The sequence below is a fragment of the Rhinopithecus roxellana genome, chromosome 17 (assembly GCF_007565055.1).
Source record: "Rhinopithecus roxellana isolate Shanxi Qingling chromosome 17, ASM756505v1, whole genome shotgun sequence".
In the NCBI taxonomy this organism is placed as follows: domain Eukaryota; kingdom Metazoa; phylum Chordata; class Mammalia; order Primates; family Cercopithecidae; genus Rhinopithecus; species Rhinopithecus roxellana.
The window spans coordinates 56,925,365-56,946,534 of NC_044565.1; the positions used below are offsets into that span (position 1 = coordinate 56,925,365).

The following is a 21,170-nucleotide window of genomic DNA, read 5'->3' on the forward strand; positions in this document are numbered from 1 at the left end:
GACGAGGGGAGTCAACAGAGGGATGCTGAGTAGTAGTCTGTGGCTCATGAAGGTGAACTGTGGTTGAAATGGTAGATGAAGTGTATTGGGGCCAGAACATGAGGACAACTACACGCTTGGGAACACTGTGTATGATCCAAACGTTGAAAATATTGACGCCAGTTCCTCTGAGTTTTAGCTATAATTAAATCCTAGTGGTCAGCAGGGAATATGGAGCAAAACAAATGATCAATATACATTTCTTGCAAAATAGTACAATACAAATGATAATGTTATCTACTTATTTTCTCAAAGATATCTTTGGCTGAATGTATGTGCATACTATAGCTAATATTGCTCATTAAGAGTTAGAAAAGTTAACCTTAAGTGGAAGAAACAACTATGTCATAAATCTAACAAATTATCTGAAAAAAATTAGAGAAGGAAGTATTGCCCTAACATCACAGATCACAAAAGGTGAAAGAAATGGGTCTCAGGGGCTTACTGAAGTTGTGAGAACATCTGATGAGTATGAATATTACGGAAATTTGAATTCTCCAAAATACTTGAAAATAAGGTACCTGACTTACCATGGATGTGGACCTAGAAAAGAATCAAATTCTCTTTGCTAGAAAGTAGGATAGTACCTATAAACTATATATGTTCCCAGCATCTAAATACATTTCATAAAAGTATGAAGAGTACAGAGAACTCACGTAAGTCTCCAGATAGTTACAATGGGAAATTACTATAGAATACATTTTAATGTGAAAATTATAGGTAGTTATCAAATGCTTCAACATATCTCACTACAGGAATTATAAACAATAATAGGTAAATTTGATTAATACATGGCTTTCAAAAAGTGATGATAAACTCAAAATAATACAGAAAAATGTTTATTTTGGAGACTTTACTGACCTTTCTGAGGGTTGATTTTTCCTCTTCCGTAGGAGAGAGATAATAAATACTTGTATGATGATTGTGAATATTAAATAAGATAATGGGAATAAAGTAGCTGGCAAAGATTGGTGCATAGTAGGCACACAAGAAAGGATAGGTATTACTTATATTATCGTCCACATAATGTACCAAATAGTAAAAACAGAAAGCTGGATTTTTTTTTGTTTTTCGAGACAGGGTCTCACTCCGTTACTCAAGCTGGAGTGCTGTGGCATGAATCAGGGCTCACTGCAGCCTAAACCTCCTGGGCTCAAGTGACCCTCCCGCCTCAGCCTCCTAAGTAATTGAGACCACAGGCACACGCTACCATGCCCAGCTTATTTATTTATTTATTTTTGAGATGGAATCTTGCTCTGTCGTCCAGGCTGGAGTGCATGTGGGGAGATCTCAGTTCACTGCAAGCTCTGCCTCACGGGTTCAAGCAATCCTCTGACACAGCCTCCCGAGTAGCTGGGATTACAAGCGCCCACCACCATGCCCGGCTAATTTTTGTATTTTTAGTAGTGGTGGGATTTCACCATCTTGGCCAGGCTGGTCTTGAACTCCTGACCTCATGATCTATCTGCCTTGGCCTCCCAAAGTGCTGGGATTACAGGCGTGAGCCGCCACACCCGGCCTTTATGTTTTTATTGTAGAGATGGTGTCTCCTTATACAGGTCAGGCTGGTCTTGAACTCCTGGGCTCAAGTAATCCTCCTGCCTTGGCCTCCCAGAGTTCTGGGATTATAAGCATAAGCCACTGTGCCTGGCCAAAAGCTGGTTATTTGCTGATTCCGTCTACTAAGAATTATGTCTATAGACTAGACAGGACAGGACAGGAAAACAGGGAAATATGTCTGTTTTAGGAAAATAAAATTGTAGGTTGATTTTCATCTCTTTTTAAAATCTCATTTACTTGTGCAATAAATATGGTATTTCAAATGACTCTTAAGCATGCCTTCCACAGATTAGTGAAAATAAACAAAATAAATTGCTATTTTTTTAACTACATTTTCTTTTTCTTTGTCCTTTTCCCCAGTGAAGAAAAAAGTAACATATACCTCTTTTAACATCCCCACCCCTTCCACAGTGAGTGTCAAACAAAATCCTGGAGGTGAAAATGTCCAACAGTTTACACCTATAATAGTGATTATTTTACACCTGTAATAGTTTACGCCTATAATAGTGATTATTTCATATCGACACCACTGACAAAACATTCTAGGATTTTAAAGAACAAAATTCAAATGTGACTCAAACATAAGAATATTTTTTTTTCCCTTTTGTCTCTGAAAGCACTGTTTCTCTCCTCATTGAATCAGGTGACTTTAGCCCTTGCTGTGTAGGTCAATTTGCCAAGTAGCTGCAGCCTTCTTATCAGACAGAGTCACTGTCCTTGAAAAAGTGAACTAAGTCACCTATTATCAGTAGAAGACAGTCTTAACCTCAAATTTCTCTATGGCTCCTGGAAGTGAACACAAATATCTTAAATTAAGGTACTTTTGAAATATGCATCTTCCTATAGGTATTGATAGTTGCTTACTTTATCTTTAGAAATTTACAAATATGATGTAGTTATTAATACACTTAAAAGTACTTTATAAATAGAAAAGATTTACAAACATGAGGATTATTCCTGGCAGTAGTGACAGTAACCACCATATTCTTTTTAAAAATGTTTTTTACTACTATTTTATTACGCTGGGTAACTCACAGAACAGTAACCACCGTACTCTTATCTTCCGTAAGAATTCGTAAGCTGTTAGCCTGCTCCTAAGAGACTCATATAACGACACTTGATTTGAAGTTGCAAAACAACTGTGCAGTACCTTTCATGAACACAATAAAGTCACACTGAGATGTTGTTGTAGGCAGGGCTTCAAAAAACAGAACGAACAAAAATCCTCAGCTTCAACAAATATACAGAAATATCAAAAGGTGACAGAATTAACCAGACCTCTGCCTGTTAAAGCCACTCCTTTGATAAGGTTTCAGGTGGCCAATACTGCCTGTTGTGTCTAATGGATTGAACTAATATCTCTGCGGAAGGGAATTTTGAGAAGACCAAAACCAGTCATAAGCTGTTGACTACCAACATTCCCCACCAATCCAAGCAGTTCTTAGACCAGTGCCTGGCACACAGCAAGTATTTAATAAACAATATTATGACTGTTAGTTATTTTTATTAAATATAGTCTGAATTATTGCTATTAGATAGGAAAATATAAATATAATATATTCTATTTTTGTCCATTTCTGGATATTTATGGATTTTATTAAATAGAAAATATCAAAGTATGGAAAATAACTAAAATTTAAACATTAAAAGTAAGGGTGCTATTTTCTGCTTATTTTCCCTTTTCTATAGAACTAAAAAACAGATGCAGATCTGGCAACAATTTTCTAAATACTTGACCTTGCACAGCTCATATAAGGCAAAATGTGATCATGGTATCTCCCCTGCCAGGTAAGGAGTAGGAAAATGAGTGCCTGTTTATAAACTGCTTAAGAATAAATGGTTTTCAATTGCCACAGAAAGTCTCTCCTAGGGCACTGCAAACGCACCCTTGGGATGGGGAGAAATCCAATTAAAGAACAGGAATGTAGGCTCCCAAGGAGTTTCTACACATCTGTGAGTATGGAAACATACCTAAACACATAGAGGCTAACAACTACAATTCTGAACCATGCTTTACAGCACCCTACTTATTTTACTATACCTGTAAACATAGAAATTACACAATACAACATGCTGTAATCACTCTCCATAAGTGCTGCTGTCACTTCAATATGTAATACATATTTTTACATAAATATATTTTATGAAACACTTAAAAACATATAAGGGGAAATATTTTGTGTTAAAATAAGAAGAAAGATTTTGCCTTATAAATTTTTTCTCTAGGACAAATAATCAATCATATAGTACCATGTGACCCCCTATAAATATATGTGTGTCTGTTTGTTTGTTTGTTTATTTATTTATTTATTTATTTATTTACTTATTTTGAGATGGAGTTTCGCTCTTGTTGCCCAGGCTGGAGTGCAGTGGCACGATCTCAGCTCACTGCAAGCTCTGCCTCCCGGGTTCAAGTGATCCTCCTGCCTCAGCCTCCTGAGTAGCTGGGATTACAGCCACCTGTTACCACGCTGGGCTAATTTTGCATTTTTAGTGGAGATGTGTTTCTCCATGTTGGTCAGGCTGCTCTCACACTCCCAACCTCAGGTGATCCGCTTGCCTCAGCCTCCCAAAGTACTGGGATTATAGGCGTGAGCCACTGCACCCAGCCATATGTTTTCATTTTAAACAGCTGCTATTGAAGCTAAGGCCATACTTTGGTTTGAGTTAAATTTGATGAAGTTTTAATCGAATAATTTACACAGCTGAAAATTTTTTCACTGTAGTGTATTATTCTGACTCAGATCTGAATATTGGCCCTGCCACTTAATAGCTGTGTAATCACATAAAAATACCTCTCTTAGCCTCAGTGCTTTCATATGTAAAAATAAGGTAATAATACCTAACGAGCAATATCAGATTACTTTGAGAATAATATAGCATAACATATGACATAATATACAGACATACACATACAGCTTTCTATGTATCTAAAACTGAGTTAACACTGAGCCTTTATGGTAGCTACTAGTATGGATAGTTCAGAGTTATATATAATTCTGCCATATTTTAGCATTGAGGTATTACACAAATTTCTTAATCACTTTGAGCCTATTTCCTTATGTGATAAATGGAGTGATGAGATTCCCTATATTACAGGGTTATTACAATGTTTAGATGAAATGATACACATATGAAGGCTAATGTGAAGTCCATGGAAGGCCCTCAAAACATGCAGCACGTAGCATCTTCACAGCTTAAGGAAAAGAGATTTCTGTTGTTACTTCTAGAGTTTTAATTTTGACTCTAAGTTTTATTCCAGTTAGAAATTATTCAGAGAGACTTTAGGGTAACAGAAGAAACTGGCAACCAATGAATTATATCTACCTATATATCCTCCAAATATAAAACAGAATGACAAGAACAAATAAAACTACACAAAACCCACACATTCAGCACAATTATAGACCAAGCATGTCCAAATTTCAAAATACCACAAGGAATATGGAAAAAAGCACTAAATCCCAGAGAATGAGCTCACATTCCATGTTAATATTTCACATATTCAAAAAAAAGAATACCTGAAACCTAACTGTACTAATAAGTGAATAAGATAATCATACTAAAGGTGGCATGTCTCTGTGTGTGTGTTTGTGTGTGTGTGTGTGAGCGGGGAGGAGGAAGGAATTAAGTGACTTTGAAAAATATAAACCAGATAAGCCAGGTGCAGTGGCTCATGTCTATAACACATCCAGCACTTTGGGAGGTTGGGGCAGCAGGACTGCTTAAACCCAGGAGTTTGAGTCCAGCCTGGGTAACATAGTGAGACCCCATCTCTACAAAAACCAGACAATTAGCCAGGCATCGTAGTGCATGCCTGTGGTCCCAGTGACTTAGAAGGCTGAGGGAAGAGGATCCTTGAGTCAGGAGGATGAGGCTGCAGTGAGCCACAATTGGTCAACTGCACTCCAGCCTGGGCAACAGGGTGAGGCACTTTCAAAAAAGAAAAAGAAAAAGAAAAGAAAAGAAAAGAATTATTAGTACTCTTACTTGAAGTCTAAAGATAAAAAGAGCTCTACAAAAATATTGTATTCTACCCAGTAATTTCAAAATTTATATGTACTCCAGGATTGAGCAAATATATAAATATATTATGGATAATGACACCCAAGTTTCTTGTTGACAGAGAGAGGAGTTTACAAATAAGAAAAGGGAGAAGGTTAGAATAAACTCTGTGGGACTGGGTTGGCATTAGAAGTAGCAATATGAAATTACAGAATAAGATATAAATAGAATAAAACAATAAGTTAAAAAGCCGGGGAATGAAGTTAAGCTGTAGAGTTTTTATTAATTTTCATTTTGCTTGTTTGTTTATGCACACAATATTGACTTACTATAAGCTTAAAACAATGAGTTATAACACAGTATTTGTAAGACACACAGATAACCTCAAAGCAAAAAACATACAACAGACACACAAAAATAAAATGTAAGAAATTAAATCATACCACAAGAGAAAATCACCTTCACTAAAAGGAAGACAGGAAAGAAGAAAGGAAGGAAGAGAAGACAGCAGCAACAACAAAACAGCAGGAGTAAGTCCTTACTTATCGATAATAACCTTGAATGGAAATGGACTAAATTCTCCAATCAAAAGACAGAGTGGTCGATAAAAAAAACAAGACCCAATGATCTTTTGCCAGAAACATGCTTCACCGATAAAGACAACATACGCTCAGAATAAAGGGGGAAAAAAGAGATATTCCATGCCAATGGAAACCAGAGAAGAGCAAGAGTTGGATTGGCTATGTGTCCCCACTCAAATTGCATCTCAAATTATAATCCCCACATTTTGGGGGAATGGCTTGGTGGGAGGTGACTGAGTCATGGGGGCGGACTTCCCCTTTGCTGTTTTTGTCACAGAGTTCTCACGAGATCTGGTTGTTTGATAAGTGTCTGGCACCTTCCACTCCCTCTCTCTCCTGCTGCCTTCTGAAGATCCTGCTTCTCCCTTACCTTCTGTCATGATTAGAAGTTTCCGCCATGTGGAACTGTGAATCAATTAAACTTCTTTTCTTTATAAATTACCCAGTCTCAGGTAGGTTTTTATAGCGGTGTGAAAAAGGACTAATATAGAAAATCAGTACTGAGATAGTGGGGCACTGATATAAAGACACCTGAAAATGTAGAAGCAACATTGGAACTGGGTAATGGGTAGAGGCTGGAACAGTTTGGGTTCAGAAGAAAACAGGAAGATGTGGGAAGTATGAAACTTCCTAGAGACTTTAATGGTTTTGACCAAAATGCTGATAGTGATATGGACAATGAAATCCAGGCTGAGGTGGTCTCAGATGGAGATGAGGAAGTTATTGGGAACTGGAATAAAGGTCACTCTTGCTATGCTTTAGAGATGTGTGGAACTCTGAACTTGAAAAACATAATTATGGGAATCTGGCAGAAATTTATAAGCAGTAAGTGTCCAAGATGTGACCTTGTTTTTTCTAAAAGTATACACTCATATGCACAAAGACAGAGATGGAACTTACGTTTAAAAGGGAAACAGAGCATAAAAGTTTGGAAAATTTGCAGCCTAACCATGTGGTAGAAAAACAAAAACAGAAACAGAGCAAAATGTTATCTGAGGAGAAATTCAAGCCAGCTGCAGAAACTTGCAGAAGTAAAGAGAAGTCAAATATTAATAGCCAAGACAATGGCAAAATGTCTCCAGGGCATGTCAGAGATCTTCATGGGAGCCCCTCCAATCAAAGGCCCAGAGGCCCTAGGAGGGAAAAATGGTTCCACCGGCCAGGCCCAGGGCCTCCTGCTCCTTGGACATGGTACCCTGCATTCCAGCCACTCCAGCTCCAGCTGTGGCTAAAAGGGGCCAATGCAGAGCTCAGGCCATTGCTTCAGAGAGTGCAAGCCAAGCCTGAAGCCTTGGTGGCTTCTACATGATGCTGGGCCTGCAGGTGTACAGAAGACACAAGTTGAGTTTTGGGAGCCTTTACCTAGATTTCAGAGGATGTACGGAAATGCCTGGAGGTCCAGGCAAAAGTGTGCTACAGGGGTGCAGCCCTCATGGAGAACCTCTACTAGGGTGATGCAGAGGGGAAATGTGGGGTTGGAGCCCCCCCACAGAGTCCCCACTGGGGCACTGCCTCTAGTAGAGCTTTGAGAAGAGGGACACCATCCTCCAGACCTCAGAATGGTAGATTCACCTACAGCTTGCACTGTGCACCTGAAAAAGTCACAGGCAATCAACGCCAGCCCGTGAAAGCAGTCATGGAGACTGTACCCTGCAGAGCCACAGGAGCAGAGCTGCCCATGGCTTGGGAGCCCACATCTTGCATGACTGAGCCCTGGATATAAGACATGGTGTCAAAGAAGATTATTTTGGAGCTTTAAAATTTAATGACTGCCCTGTTGGGTTTCGAACTTGCATGGGGCCTGTAGCTCCTTTGTTTTGGTCAATTTCTCCCATTTGGAATGAGAGCACTTACCCAATGTCTGTACTCCCACTGCATCTTCAAAGTAACTAATTTGTTTTTGATTTTACAGGCTCGTAAGTGAAAAGGACTTGTCTCAGTCTCATTGAGACTCTGAGCTTGTGCTTTTCAGTTAAGGCTGGAATGAGTTAAGACTTTGGGGGACTACTGGGAAGGCATATTGGTTTTGAAAAGTGAAAGATGTAAGAGATTTGGGAGGGGCTGGGATGGAATTACATGGTTTGGCTCTGTGTCCTCACCCAAATTGTAATCCTCATCTGTTGGAGGAGTGGCTTGGTGGGAGGGGATTGAATCATGGGGGTGAACTTCCCCCTTTCTGTTCTTGTGATAGAGTTCTCGTGAGATTTGGTTGTTTGATAAGTGTCTGGTGCTTCCCTCCCTCTCTCTCCCGCCACCTTTTGAAGAAGGTGCTTGCTCTTCATTTGCTGTCATCATTGTAAGTTTCCTGGGGCCTCCCCAGCCATGCAGAACTGTGAGTTAATTAAACCTCTTTTCTTTATAAATTACCCAGTCTCAGGTAGTTCTTTACAGCAGTGTGAAAATGGACTAATATAGTAACTAAGACAAAATTGATTTCAAGACAAAAACTATAAGAAGAAACGAAGATCACTAATGATAAAGAGGTCAATTCAGCAAGAGGATATAACCGTTGTAAATATATATGCACTCAATGCTGGAGCACCCGGATACATAAAGCAAATATTATTAGAGCTAAAGAAAGACATAGGCCCCGTATTAGTTCATGTTCACTCTGCTAATAAAGACATACCCATGACTGAATAATTTATAATGAAAAAGAGGTTTAATGGACTCAGTTCCACGTGACTGGGAAGGCCTCACAATCATAGTGGAAGGTGAAAGGCATGTCTTACATGGCAGCAGGCAAGAAAGAAGGAAAAACTAAGTGGAAGGGGAAACACCTTATAAAAAGACCAGATCTTGTGAGATTTATTCACTACCACGAGAACAGTATGGGGGAAAGTGCCCCCGTGATTCAATTATCTCCCACTGGGTCCCTCCCACAACAAGATCAGATTTGGTTGGGGACACAGCCAAACCATATCAGGCCCCAAAACAATAATAGCTGGAGACTTCAACACCCAACTTTCAGCATCGGACAGATTGCCCAGACAGAAAATCAACAAAGAAACATTGGACCTAATCTGTACTATAGATCAAATGGGTTGAATATAGATATTTACAGAATATTTTCCCCAACAGCTGGAGAATATACTTCTTTTCCTCAGCACATAGATCATTCTCAAGGACAGAGTATATGATAGGTCACAAAACAAGTCTTATAACATTTAAATAATGGAAATATTATCAAGCAGTAGCCCAATGAAGAAATGAAGAAGGAAACTGAAAAATTTCTTGAAACAAATGATAATGGAAACATAACAAAACCTATAGGTCACTGTAAAAGCAGAACTAAGAAGGAAGTTTATAGCTATAAGTGGCTACATCAAAAAGGAAAAAAAAAACTTCAAATAACCTAACAGTGCATCTTAAAGAGCTAGAAAAGCAAGAACAAATCAAATCTATCTAAAATTAATAGGAAAAAAGATACAATAAAGATTAGAGCAGAAATAAATGAATTGGAAATGAAGAAAACAATATAAAAGATCACTAAAACAAATCATTGGTTTTTTTTTTTTTTTTTTTTTTTTAAAGATAAAACTGACAAATATTTGGACAGATTAACTTGAAAACAAAAAGTGAGAGAAAACCCAAATAAAACCAAAGATGAAAAAGGAGACATTTCAATCAATACTGCAGAAACTCAAAGGACCATTAGTGGCTACTATAAGCAACTATATGCCAGTAAGTTGGAAAATCTAGAGGAAACGGATAAATTCCTAGACACATGCAACCTACCAAGAGTGAACCATGAAGAAATCTAAAATCTGAACAGATCAATAACAAGTAATGAGACAGAAGCCATAATAAGTCTCCCAGTAAAGAAAAACCTGGGACCAGATAGGATTGGCATTATAATTCTACCAAACATTTAAAGAAGAATAATACCAATCCTATTCCAACTATTCCAAACAATAGAGGAGGAGGAAATTCTTCCAAACTAGTTCTACAAGGCCAGTATTATCCTGAGACTAAACCCAGACAAAGACACACAAAAAAAGAAAACTAAGGCAAATATTGATAAATAAATACTGTTAAAATATTCCTACTACCCAACTCCTCTCAAAAGGAATTCCTCTGAAAATATCAATGACATTTTTTAAATAAATAGAAAAAACAATCCTAAACTTTATATGAAGGTGCAAAGACCCAGAAAAGCCAAAGCTCTGATGAGCAAAAATAACAAAACTGGAGGAGTCATATTACCTGACTTTATATTATACTACGGAGCTATAGTAACCAAAATAGCAGGGTAGTAGCATCAAAAGAGACACAAACATCAGTGGAACAGAATAGAGAACCCAGAGATAAATCCAGGGATCTACAGTAAACCCATTTTTGACAAAGGTGCCAAGAACATACACTGGGGAAAGGACAGCCTCTTCAATAAATGGTGCTAGGAAAACCAGATATCCATATGCAAAAGAATAAAACTAGACCCCATCTCTCACCATATATAAAAATCAAATCAAAATGGATTAAAGACTTAACTCTAAGACCTCAAACTATGAAATTAGTAAAAGGAAACATTGAGGAAACTCTCCAGGACGCTGGATGACTGGGCAAAGATTTCTTGAGTAAGCACAGGCAACCAAATCAAAAAATGGACAAATGGAATCACATCAAGTTAAAAGCTTCTGCACAGCAAAGCAAACAATCAACAAAGTGAAGAGACAACCCACAGAACGGGAAAAAATATTTGCAAACTACCCATCTGACCAGAATATATAAGGAGTTCAAACAACTATAGAAAACAATTAATTATCTGGTTAAAAAATGGGCAAAAATGTGAATAGATATTTCTCAAAAGAAGACATATAAATGGCAAACGGGTACATGAAAAGGTGCTCAACAACACTGATTAACAAAGAAATGCAAATCAAAGCTACAATGAGATATCATCTCACCCCAGTTAAAATGGCTTATATCCAAAAGACAGGCAAAAACCAATGCGGGCAAGAATATGGAGACAAAGGAACCCTCATGCACTATTGGTTGGAATATAAATTAGTACAAAAACTATGGAGAAGAGTTTAGAAGTTCCTTACAAAACTAAAAATAGAGCTACCATATGATCCAGCAATCTCTTTGTTGGGTTTGTACCCCAAAGAAAAGAAATCAGTATATCAAAGAGATAGCTGCACTCCCATGTCTATTGCAACACTGTTCACAACAGCTAAAATTTGGAAGCTATGTAAGTGTCCATTAACAGATGAACGGATAAAGAAAGTGTGGTATAAAAAGAATGAGATCCTAAGATTTGCAACAACACAGATGGAACTGGAGGTCATAATGGTAAGTGAAATAAGCTAGGCACAGAAAGACAAACTTCACATGTTTTCACTTATTTGTGGGAGCTAAATATTAAAATTATTGAACTCATGCAGATAGAGAATAGAAGGATGGTAATCAGAGGCTGAGGGGGTTGCAGGGGAAGTGGATGATTAATAGGTAAAAAAAAGAGTTACAAAGAATAAATAAGACTTAGTATGTGCTAGCACAACAGGATGACTATAGTAAAAAATAACTTAATTGTACATATAAAAATTACTTAAAGTATAACTTAGATTGTTTATAACTCAAAGGATAAATGCTTGAGGTGATACATGCCCCATTTATCTTGATGTGATTTTTATGCACTGCATGGCTGTATCAAGATATCTCATGTAACCCAAAAATATATACACCTACCATGTACCCACAAAAATAAAAAAAAAAGATTAAAAAATAAAGACATGCAACATGCTACCTATATTAGATGTGGACCAGAAAAAAGACACTAGTGGGACAATGAATAGTATTTGAATTATGTGTAAATTAGATGATAGTATTGAAACAATGTAGCTTTGTTATCTGAGATATTAATATTTAATGAATCTGAGTAAAAAGTATACAGAATACTTTGCATAATTTATGCAACTTTTTTGTAAACCTCAAATTTCCAAATAAAACGTTATCCCCAGTTATTCTATTTCCTCTACCAGTGCCCAACATTCACATACTTTCATTTTTCCTGACAATGTTTTTTCCTTTTCCTTCGATGTTTTTCTCACTTATCCATAGGAGGATTGAAGAGAAGATATTGTTGTGCAACATGTTAACTAAAGATCATCACTGCTGAGATCATTACACCTCTAAGCAGAAGGCACTCGGACATGATTAGCCCATTACAAAGCAAAACTGAGACTTGACCTGAGCCTAGTAAAAGGGTACCCAGAGATAGTGTTAGAGCAGACCTCATCCAGTGACATTTGCTAAACTCAAGTTTACTTCCTAGGAAGTGGTCACTGTTAACTAGGACACACTAAAGCTATGAAGAAAGGATGCTTGTTTGAAGGGGATAAACAGAGCCTCCCTATATCTCCACTTCCATCTGCCAAAAAGCGTTGTTCAGAATTAAAACATACTAATGATTTCCCTGAAATTAGTGTCATTTGCCACAAAACTGGATTCTCCTCCTGCATGTGCTAATAAGTTGAGCAGCACCACTTCTTCCTGGTAACTTAAGCAAAAATCAGAGGCAAAATAAGCTCTTTTCTAAGCCCCCATATCTAAGCAGACACCAAGTCCATGGATACTAACGCTTTAAACTTTCTTTTCTAGCCTCTTGTTTGTTTGCAGCTAGTACCAAGTTCAGGGCCAGACCAGGCAATAAGACCACTGATTTTGTCTTCCAGCTGGCATCCCTCCAGCCAGACCTCTCCAGTCCATTGTTCATGCAGAGGTCAGAGGGTTTCTCCCTAAACATAGATCTGATCATGTTGCTTCCCTGGCCACACCCTTCTGTGTTGCCTGAGCAGCACAGAAGTCAAACCTGAGCATGATACTTGCGCCCCGCCCTGGATCTGGTCTGCTTCCTTCCACTTTCTTTTCTTGGTGGCTGTTGTCTTCACACCATACACCAGCTGGGCTGAACTCAGTTTAAGTATCACCCCTTCAGAGCAGTGAGCCTTTCCTCACTGCTTCCAGACAGTGGCTGCGTGCCCTCCTTTGACGCCTGTGTACTGTGCAGACTTTTACCACAGTGTCTGATATGGTTTGGCTGTGTCCCCACCTAAATCTCATCTTGAATTGTAGTTCCCATAATCCCCATGTGTGGTGGGAGGGACCTGGTGGGAAGTAACTGAAGCATATGGGGAGTTTCCCCTATGCTATTCTCGTGATAGTAAGTTCCCACGAGATTTGATGGTTTCATAGGGACTTCCTCCTTTGCTCAGCTCTCATTCTTCTCTTTCCTACTGCCATGTGAAGAAGGACCTGTTTGCTTCCCCTTCTGCCATGATTGTAAGTTTCCTGAGGCCTCCCCAGCCCTACAGAATTGTGAGTCAATCAAACTCTTTCCTTTATAAACTACCCAGTTGTAGGCAGCTCTTTATAGCAGCATGAGAACAAATCAATACAGTATCTAAACCCTTTAGGGTATCTACTTCTTTGTTGATAGATCTATGTTCTCCACTGGTGTAGAGGTCCTTCACCAATTAGGTCCATTTACTGGGACCAGAATTAGAGCTTTATAGGTATTAGCCTATTTAATTCTTACAACAATTGTATTGTATTGTTATTTCCATTTTTTAGACAAGGAAATTGAGGTTATGAGAGATTTACTAACTTTTCCAAGCTCACAGAGCTAGTGACTGGTGGCCAGAAAGCCCAAACATTTTACTACCAATTGCCTTGTGTATTTTTCTGTCCCTAGAGTTAGCACAGTGCATGTCAAATGACATATGCTTGAAGAATATTTGGTGAATATTCCACATATATTGCCCTGTTCAAACAACAGTTATTAGGCACAGCATTTTTCAATATTTGAATTAAGCAGCAGTTAACATATACAGTACTATGTATTGAGATAGTGACAAATGTAAAAGATAAAGCAATGTTTTGTATTCTCTTTCAAACCCCTGATTTCTCATCTCTAATCAAATTTAATCTATGTAAAGTCACAGTGGGAAGGGAAAAAGGCTATGCTTTGTCTAGTCCAAGGCTATTCATATATTAGTGCTGCATATTTCCCTGGCAAATAGGAAGAAGTGTAGTACACGGCCAAGAATATAGGTTTTAGAATCAGATAGAACTGGGTTTGAGTTCCATGTATCACCTTAAATTTGTCATGTGACCTCATTTAAAACAGAAAGGCTGGTTAACCACTTTGCAAGACAGTTTTAAAGATTAGCATGCACACAGTACACAATCCAGGGTTCCTTCTTTTGCCCCCAATGATGCCAATGGCCAGAGGGCAAATATTGAAAGGAAAGAACCCATTGTTCCTAAGGAGAAACTCTCAACATCTCCAAGTATTTGCAGGACCAATTAAAATGGATGCTCTGTCAACTTTAATTATTTTAGGAAAAAGGACACGGGGAGCTATATCCTAACATTTCAAATCTCTTGCTTATATTGGGACAAACGTGCTGTGACATGAGAAGCAACTGGCTGGTCAGAAATCACTGTCAGCAAATTATGGCAAGCTAATAAAAATCAAACAAAAGTGCTTGGCCACTCTGTAAGGAGATCTTTTCATTATTCCAAGGAAATCATTTTGCTTGCATATCAGGGGGAAGCGGCATGGTCTAATCCTTCATCATTAATGGCAAGAACATCAGACTGAAAGTCAGGAGTCCTGGCCCTGCCATTTTAAGGGTGACCTTGGACAGGTTTCTAAAGATTTGATATTCATTTATTCAACAAATATTTATTGAGTGTTTGTGAGATCCCTGTTCTCATGGAATTTATATTCTAATGGAAGAAGAAAGAGTTCATATAATAAACAGACAAACATAAGGACAGGCAGGAAAGAGTCAGCAGACACTGGTGAGTGATTTGTGGAGAATTAAGACAGCAATAAAACAGACCGTGACTGAGGTGGTTAACTTAGGCTGTATAGTCATTGTAGAACAGGAAATATTTAAGCTAAAATATGCGAAAGGCAGTTCTCCTTTCTGGACTTCTGTATCTTTTTCTGTAAAATATGACTGCTGAACTGGGATGCTTCTGAAAGTCTTTTCTAGTTCTAGGAATCTGTGATTTCATGGCTATTGGGGATATATGATATGGATGTGTGCACATATATTTTTAACTTCAAATATTATCCTATATTTGGTTAAGTAAATCATGACAGTGAGTCTTAGCTTTGAAGACATTTAAGGTAACAGTAAATTATTTGTAAGGATCTAAATGTAGCTTGGCATACTGGACTTTTGTTGCTGTTCTCTGCGCTCTGAGAGGGGAGGGCATATTTTACTAAAAATTTGGAAATATAGTCAAACTGATTTCCGAAAAGAAGGGTTAATATGTCCTTGCACATTTCAAAGTAGGCAAAATACCTGCATTTGTAATGAGGTTAGAAATTGTCTCAAACTAATTCTTTTGGTGATCACTTACAACCACAAATTCAGACATATTGAAATTTTAAAAGGTAAACCTAAGCCACATGTTCTTTTTTACATAAAAATGGGAAAAAAGTTTGAGGTGATAAGGTATGGGATTTTTTAAAAGGAAATAACCGTATTTTGCCCCATATTTTTCACGCGCCAGTTAGCTAGAAAATTACAAAAGCTGAAAAACTCAGATAAGCCATACCACGAGGATTAACACAACACATTCATCCCCTTCCCCCTGCCCCCATGTCCTTCTCTTTTTCCCTCCCACCCCAAGCTGGGGCATATTTCTGGAATGGAAATAAAAGCCTCTCAAACTGTTGAAAAATGAGGGTCTCTGAATTTTTAATTCTGTTAACTAATCATTAGAAAACTAGAAATTACTGTCTCTCCGAGAACCAGTGAGGTAGCAAGATCCAGAGACTGTGTGTAATTTTGCAGAAGCTGGCTGGTTTCCCAGCAACACACTGATTTGTGGGGCCACTACTTTGGGCACCTCAAGGATAATTAAATATCAAGTCTCTCTGAGGTATGCAAAGTCTGCCTAAGAGAGCTAGCAGCCACACTGAAGGTACCAGTCCCACATTTTTTGGCAATTGAACACTGCAATATCATTATCTATTCTTATCCTTATGCTGTAAGAACTCGTCTCTATCCTTAATATCACCCAAAGTATCTCTGAGAATGACAAAGGGGATAGAGAGAAAATGGAAAAAATGAGAGCGTACATAGTCAACCCTTGGGGATCTTCTAGGTGTTTGGGATATGGAGACGAAGAGTGGAGTTTAATGTATGTGAGAGAAATGATGAGGGGAGCACAATATCCTCTGTCTCCTCTAGTTCAAGCTTCCATTTTATATACTGAGCAGCCAAGCACATAGATGAAGAATCTTCTCCCAAATTATAAAACTAGTGGTAGAGGGAGGATGGACACACATACAAGTATCTGTCCACTAGTGCCCTGATCTTTCTACTACTCTAGTGAAAGGTAACACAATTTTTGAAAAACAATCATTGAAGAGACAATTTAAACTATGGGCATAGTTTCGTAACATTCCAGAAGTCGCTGGTGTTTCCATTCTAAACGCAATTTTTCTGCATTCATTCACCCAGTAACGAGAGGTTATTTACAATTATAAGTCATATTCCGCCATCAAAAGCACCTGTCCTTCAAAATAGCTTTCCATCAGTAATGCCAGACAGACACCTTTAATTTCTAAAGGAGGAGAGGGACACTCACTGATTTACTTCTTGGAGAAGACTCTAGATGAGTAGCATCATTAAGCCAGTGTGACTTTCTTATTTGTACTACCAAATATTTAACAAATCCATATCATTACCTACCAAGAACAGGGAAAATGCTCTTACATAAGGGTAAAGCAGAGAGGAGAGAAAATAAAAAGAATGAGGGGGATATGAGATGACTTGTATTAGAGTCATTCAGAGACTCTTGGGAGAGATTTCCTAGAGGGCCTGAAAAAGATTGCACCACCACAGAAGAAATATTGGTGAAGTGCAGTTACACATGGATTTGGCAGACGAGACAAAATAGTTCGCACTCATAACAATAAAGTCAAGTCAGTTTAGAAAAGTGTTTGAGAAAAAAATCTTAATTACAAGCCAAATTGCCTTAAGTTCTGCTTTTGAAAAAAGTTAAGCTATCAAGGAACTAAAATCTCAAAAAAATTCAGAAATCCTTGAACTCATATAAAAGTTACAGCTTGTTTCTTGAGTAATTAGAACATTGAGAAAAGCTTAAAGAAGAAATAGCAATGATACTTATATTATTTATGAAGAGCTCGGGTTCAAATATCAAAGTGTACATTCTAGTGTTTCAACATGTCAGATAATATGGACATTTTCCCCTTTTCCCAACTTCTACACTGTTTCCTAGTATCTTTAGAATATTAGGAATCTGACATAACATAAAGTGAGGCTCTAACCAGAGAAATCAGCCTCATTATCCTGACAGGAAGGTGAAACTGACTGAAGTTGAGAACTTGAAAAGTGAAGGTGTGAGGAAAGTACATAACTGTAGTCACGTTCATTTGCTTCAGGACCAGAATCAGAACCTAAAGTTCCACATAGCAAAACTTATGTGACCTATTTTAGGGTTTACCCCAGGGATGCCACATGAACCTTCATGTTTGCTGAAAACAAGTACATCTCTAACTTCTGTGCCCCGTACCTGGAATAGAGCTCACGGCCTATTGCCTTCATGCTCCTAGCCTGCTCTTTAAAAAAAACTGCAAGTGGCTTCCTCAAGTAATACAAGGCAAAATGTTGAGACTGAACATGTTAAGGTAACAGTGCTTCAGAGAGAGTATGATTCCGACATTCATGACTTTTTAACTACAATCCACTTCAGTGATTTGACAAGAGTAGAGAATCTTTGATAGGTCTATCTTTTTTGAATCTCAGTTTCTCTAACTCTGAAGAGCAAACAATAGTATTGACCTTTTCATCTCACAGAGGGAAATAAGACTATATCTGATAATGATTACAAAGATATTCTGTGATGAGCCCCAAGATATTCTTAAAATCTGATTCATTTTTTCAAAGAAATTTATTGTTCTTTAGATGTAGTAATAACCATATAAATTATAAACCTGCTTTATAATTAGACAGTAGAATGAGTTGGAGTTAGACCTCTAGGAAACTCTTTTGCAATGGGGATTATCTGGGAAGTCCTAGTTGCTAACACTTATTGACATGATGGCCTAACCCTGCTTGCTAAAGCACATGATTAAGGTTACTTACTCCCGGACCCTATGGCCTCAGGGTGCATCAGTTTCGAATTGAAGCCAGACTTCAACAGCCACCATATTTCTTTGATTTAGGAATTAGCATTCTTCTTTATTCAATCAATAAGGATTCAAACTCTGAGTATGTGCATAGGATACCTACAGTCAAAAGATGGTAAATACATCCTCTAGGGCTTCAGTTTTCATGGGTGGGAAAACAAAACTTTTAACAGTAATTAATAATGATAATAATTATAAATAATTAAGGCTCAAATATATGGAATTCAAGGTTCCATTAAGCTTGCAATGGTTAGAGAAGGTTCTAGAGAGATGATGGATTGAGTGAGTCTTGAAGTACAGTATGGAGAAACTAAGATCTTGTGTTGCTGCTACATTATGTCCTTCTAAATATAGGGAGAAGGGATAGCATTTTAGTACCTGGGCAAAGCACGAAGGAAATGAATTAGCTAAACTGTTCACCATATTTCCATTCAGATCTGCATTTTTTCCTGGGCAAGAGTAAGCCACCATAATTAACTGACACTGTGAACCATCCTATTCGCCTATGAAGAGAAAAATAATGAACACGTGTTTCTACATGTAACCTACCATGCATATGCATGTTCAAGCATATGGAAAAATAATAATAAACTTTGTTGCACACATCCAACTACTAAATAGCTGACTGATAAATATATTGGAAAGTCTGCATTACCAAGATGATTATCCAGTTGACAGTTGTTTAAAGAAATGAAGAACTGACCTCCAATTATTGTTTGTTTTTTTCCTTTTGAGATGGAGTCTCGCTCTGTTGCCCAGGCTGGAGTGCAGTGGTGCGATCTTGCCCATTGCAATCTCTGCCTCCCAGGTTTAAGTGATTCTCCTGCCTCAGCCTCCTGAGTAGCTAGGACTACAGGTGTGTGCCACCACGCCTGGCTAATTTTTGTAGTTTTTAGTAGAGATGGGGTTTCGTCATGTGGGCCAGGCTGGTCTTGAACTCCTGGCCTCAGGTGATCCTCCCACCTTGGCCTCCCAAAATGCTGGGATTATAGGCGTGAGCAACCGCGTCCGGCCTAATTATTGTTAGTAAGAAAAATAATCATTCAGACACTCCCTTACCTGTTTCTGGGGCCAGGAGGCTTTGAGAATGGCTTCAGTTCTAAAGAAGACGAGGAGCTTGCTGTCCTCATCAGTCAGGTGAAATGATTGCCCCAAAATCTGCAGCACATGAATGCGGGGCCGCACCGGCCAGGCGTCATCAGCACAGAAAGGCCGCAGCCACTCCAGCAGGTCCTCAGGTGAAACCAGCTCCTCACTGCAGGGCAAAATCCAGAGGTATCTGTAAACTCCTAAGCCTTTTATTATCCCCCTTCCAGTAATCAAATGTGGTCACTGACCTAACACTTGTTTGTTGGATGACTTCGTTTTTTTCCTCTTGAGAGGAAAAATTTTGGTTTTTAAATGGCTTACAGCAGGTATTGAAAACCCATGTAAAATGAATGTAATTTTTAAACAGTATCATATTAAAATGAGTTATATAAAGCAGATAAATATCCTTAGCTAGTTTATTTCAAAATTTAGTAAGTAGTAAGGCTTATTTCTGTTAATGATACCAGTAGTGCAAGGCTGCATTGTAGTAATTTTAGATATCTGATTACTTGTTGACAATAGTTAAGCAAAGTAGGTATCATAAGTTACTCTTTACAGCTGAACCAACGAACTTCAGGGAAGTGATATAACATGCCCACACAAATGTGTAATAGTGCTGTATGACCCCAAAGCTCCAGTTCTTTCTACCATTTTCCCCAGATGATTAGAATTTCAATATGCCAGTAGAGGATCAAATTTTATACTACTCTAAAAGTGAAGTATGAATGCTTGGTTATTATAGGACTGTGAAGTTTAAAATGATTCAGAAAAGGGGACAACAAAGTTTGTATAACATTCCATCTACTACTGGAATCTCTTTTCTTGTAACCCCAAATGAATATCTTATTTGATTATGTCAATGGATTATTTATCCATAACTCTTAAGGGGTTATCCATACAGAAGACTCACTCCCACATGGGCCTGGAGATCCCATGCTAAAGCACTGAATTATACAGGTTTTGTTGTAGCCAGATCCTTGTAAGGCTTTTAGCTATAAATCACCTAGACTGAGTCCCGGTCTAACTTACCTTAAATCAAATTCCATGCCCTAATAAGATTACAAGCCTTTTTTTTTTTTTTTTTTTTAACTTCTGAGAAGAATAAAATTCTGCAGTGCCACTGAGTATGTCTTTCAGTATGTATTATTTCATATACTTGTCAAATACGATCTTATGGCAATTTAAAAGGATTATTTGTATTTAAGAATAAATGAAACTATAAAATTTTGTGGATAATTGGTTTAAGAATTTCGTAAATTTAGCAACTCAGTTATTAATTTTATGTATAAGACTTCTAAATATTTATCAGAAATGGAAACAATTCAGGTGCAAAAATAGAATACTACACCTATTTCTGGTGAACTTTTTGCAAAGTGAACAGACAGTACAGTGTAATGGGTGGAATGGAAAGACCATTTAAAAAAAAAAATCTGATGGACCTAACTGAATCCTGGCTGCAGACTTTCCTAAGAACTCTAGATAAAATCATGAATATTATCCTTCCCAGGTTATAGTGACACAGATAAAGGTCCCAAGAGTGTGTCACCCAGTGTCTGTGAAACCAAGATAACATATACAAAGCACCTAGCAAATTATATGGCACAGAGGAAGTACTTAATAAATAGTAACCATCATTGTCATAATAACATTCATCACCATAATTATCAGCATCATCAAAGCACTATAGTTTGTGGTTAATGATACAGAGATAAAAA

General features: G+C 37.9%; 1 protein-coding gene across 2 annotated transcripts in view; it reads right to left on the minus strand.

Annotated features, from left to right (window-relative positions):
- Positions 1 to 21,170, minus strand: part of NBAS (NBAS subunit of NRZ tethering complex) — a 459,930-nt gene that overhangs the window by 91,441 nt on the left and 347,319 nt on the right. For both annotated transcript variants that reach the window (XM_030921163.1, XM_010354668.2), the window contains exon 48: positions 19,426 to 19,621. In XM_030921163.1, coding sequence (XP_030777023.1) covers positions 19,426 to 19,621 — 196 coding nt within the window. The remainder of the gene's footprint in view (positions 1 to 19,425; positions 19,622 to 21,170) is intronic.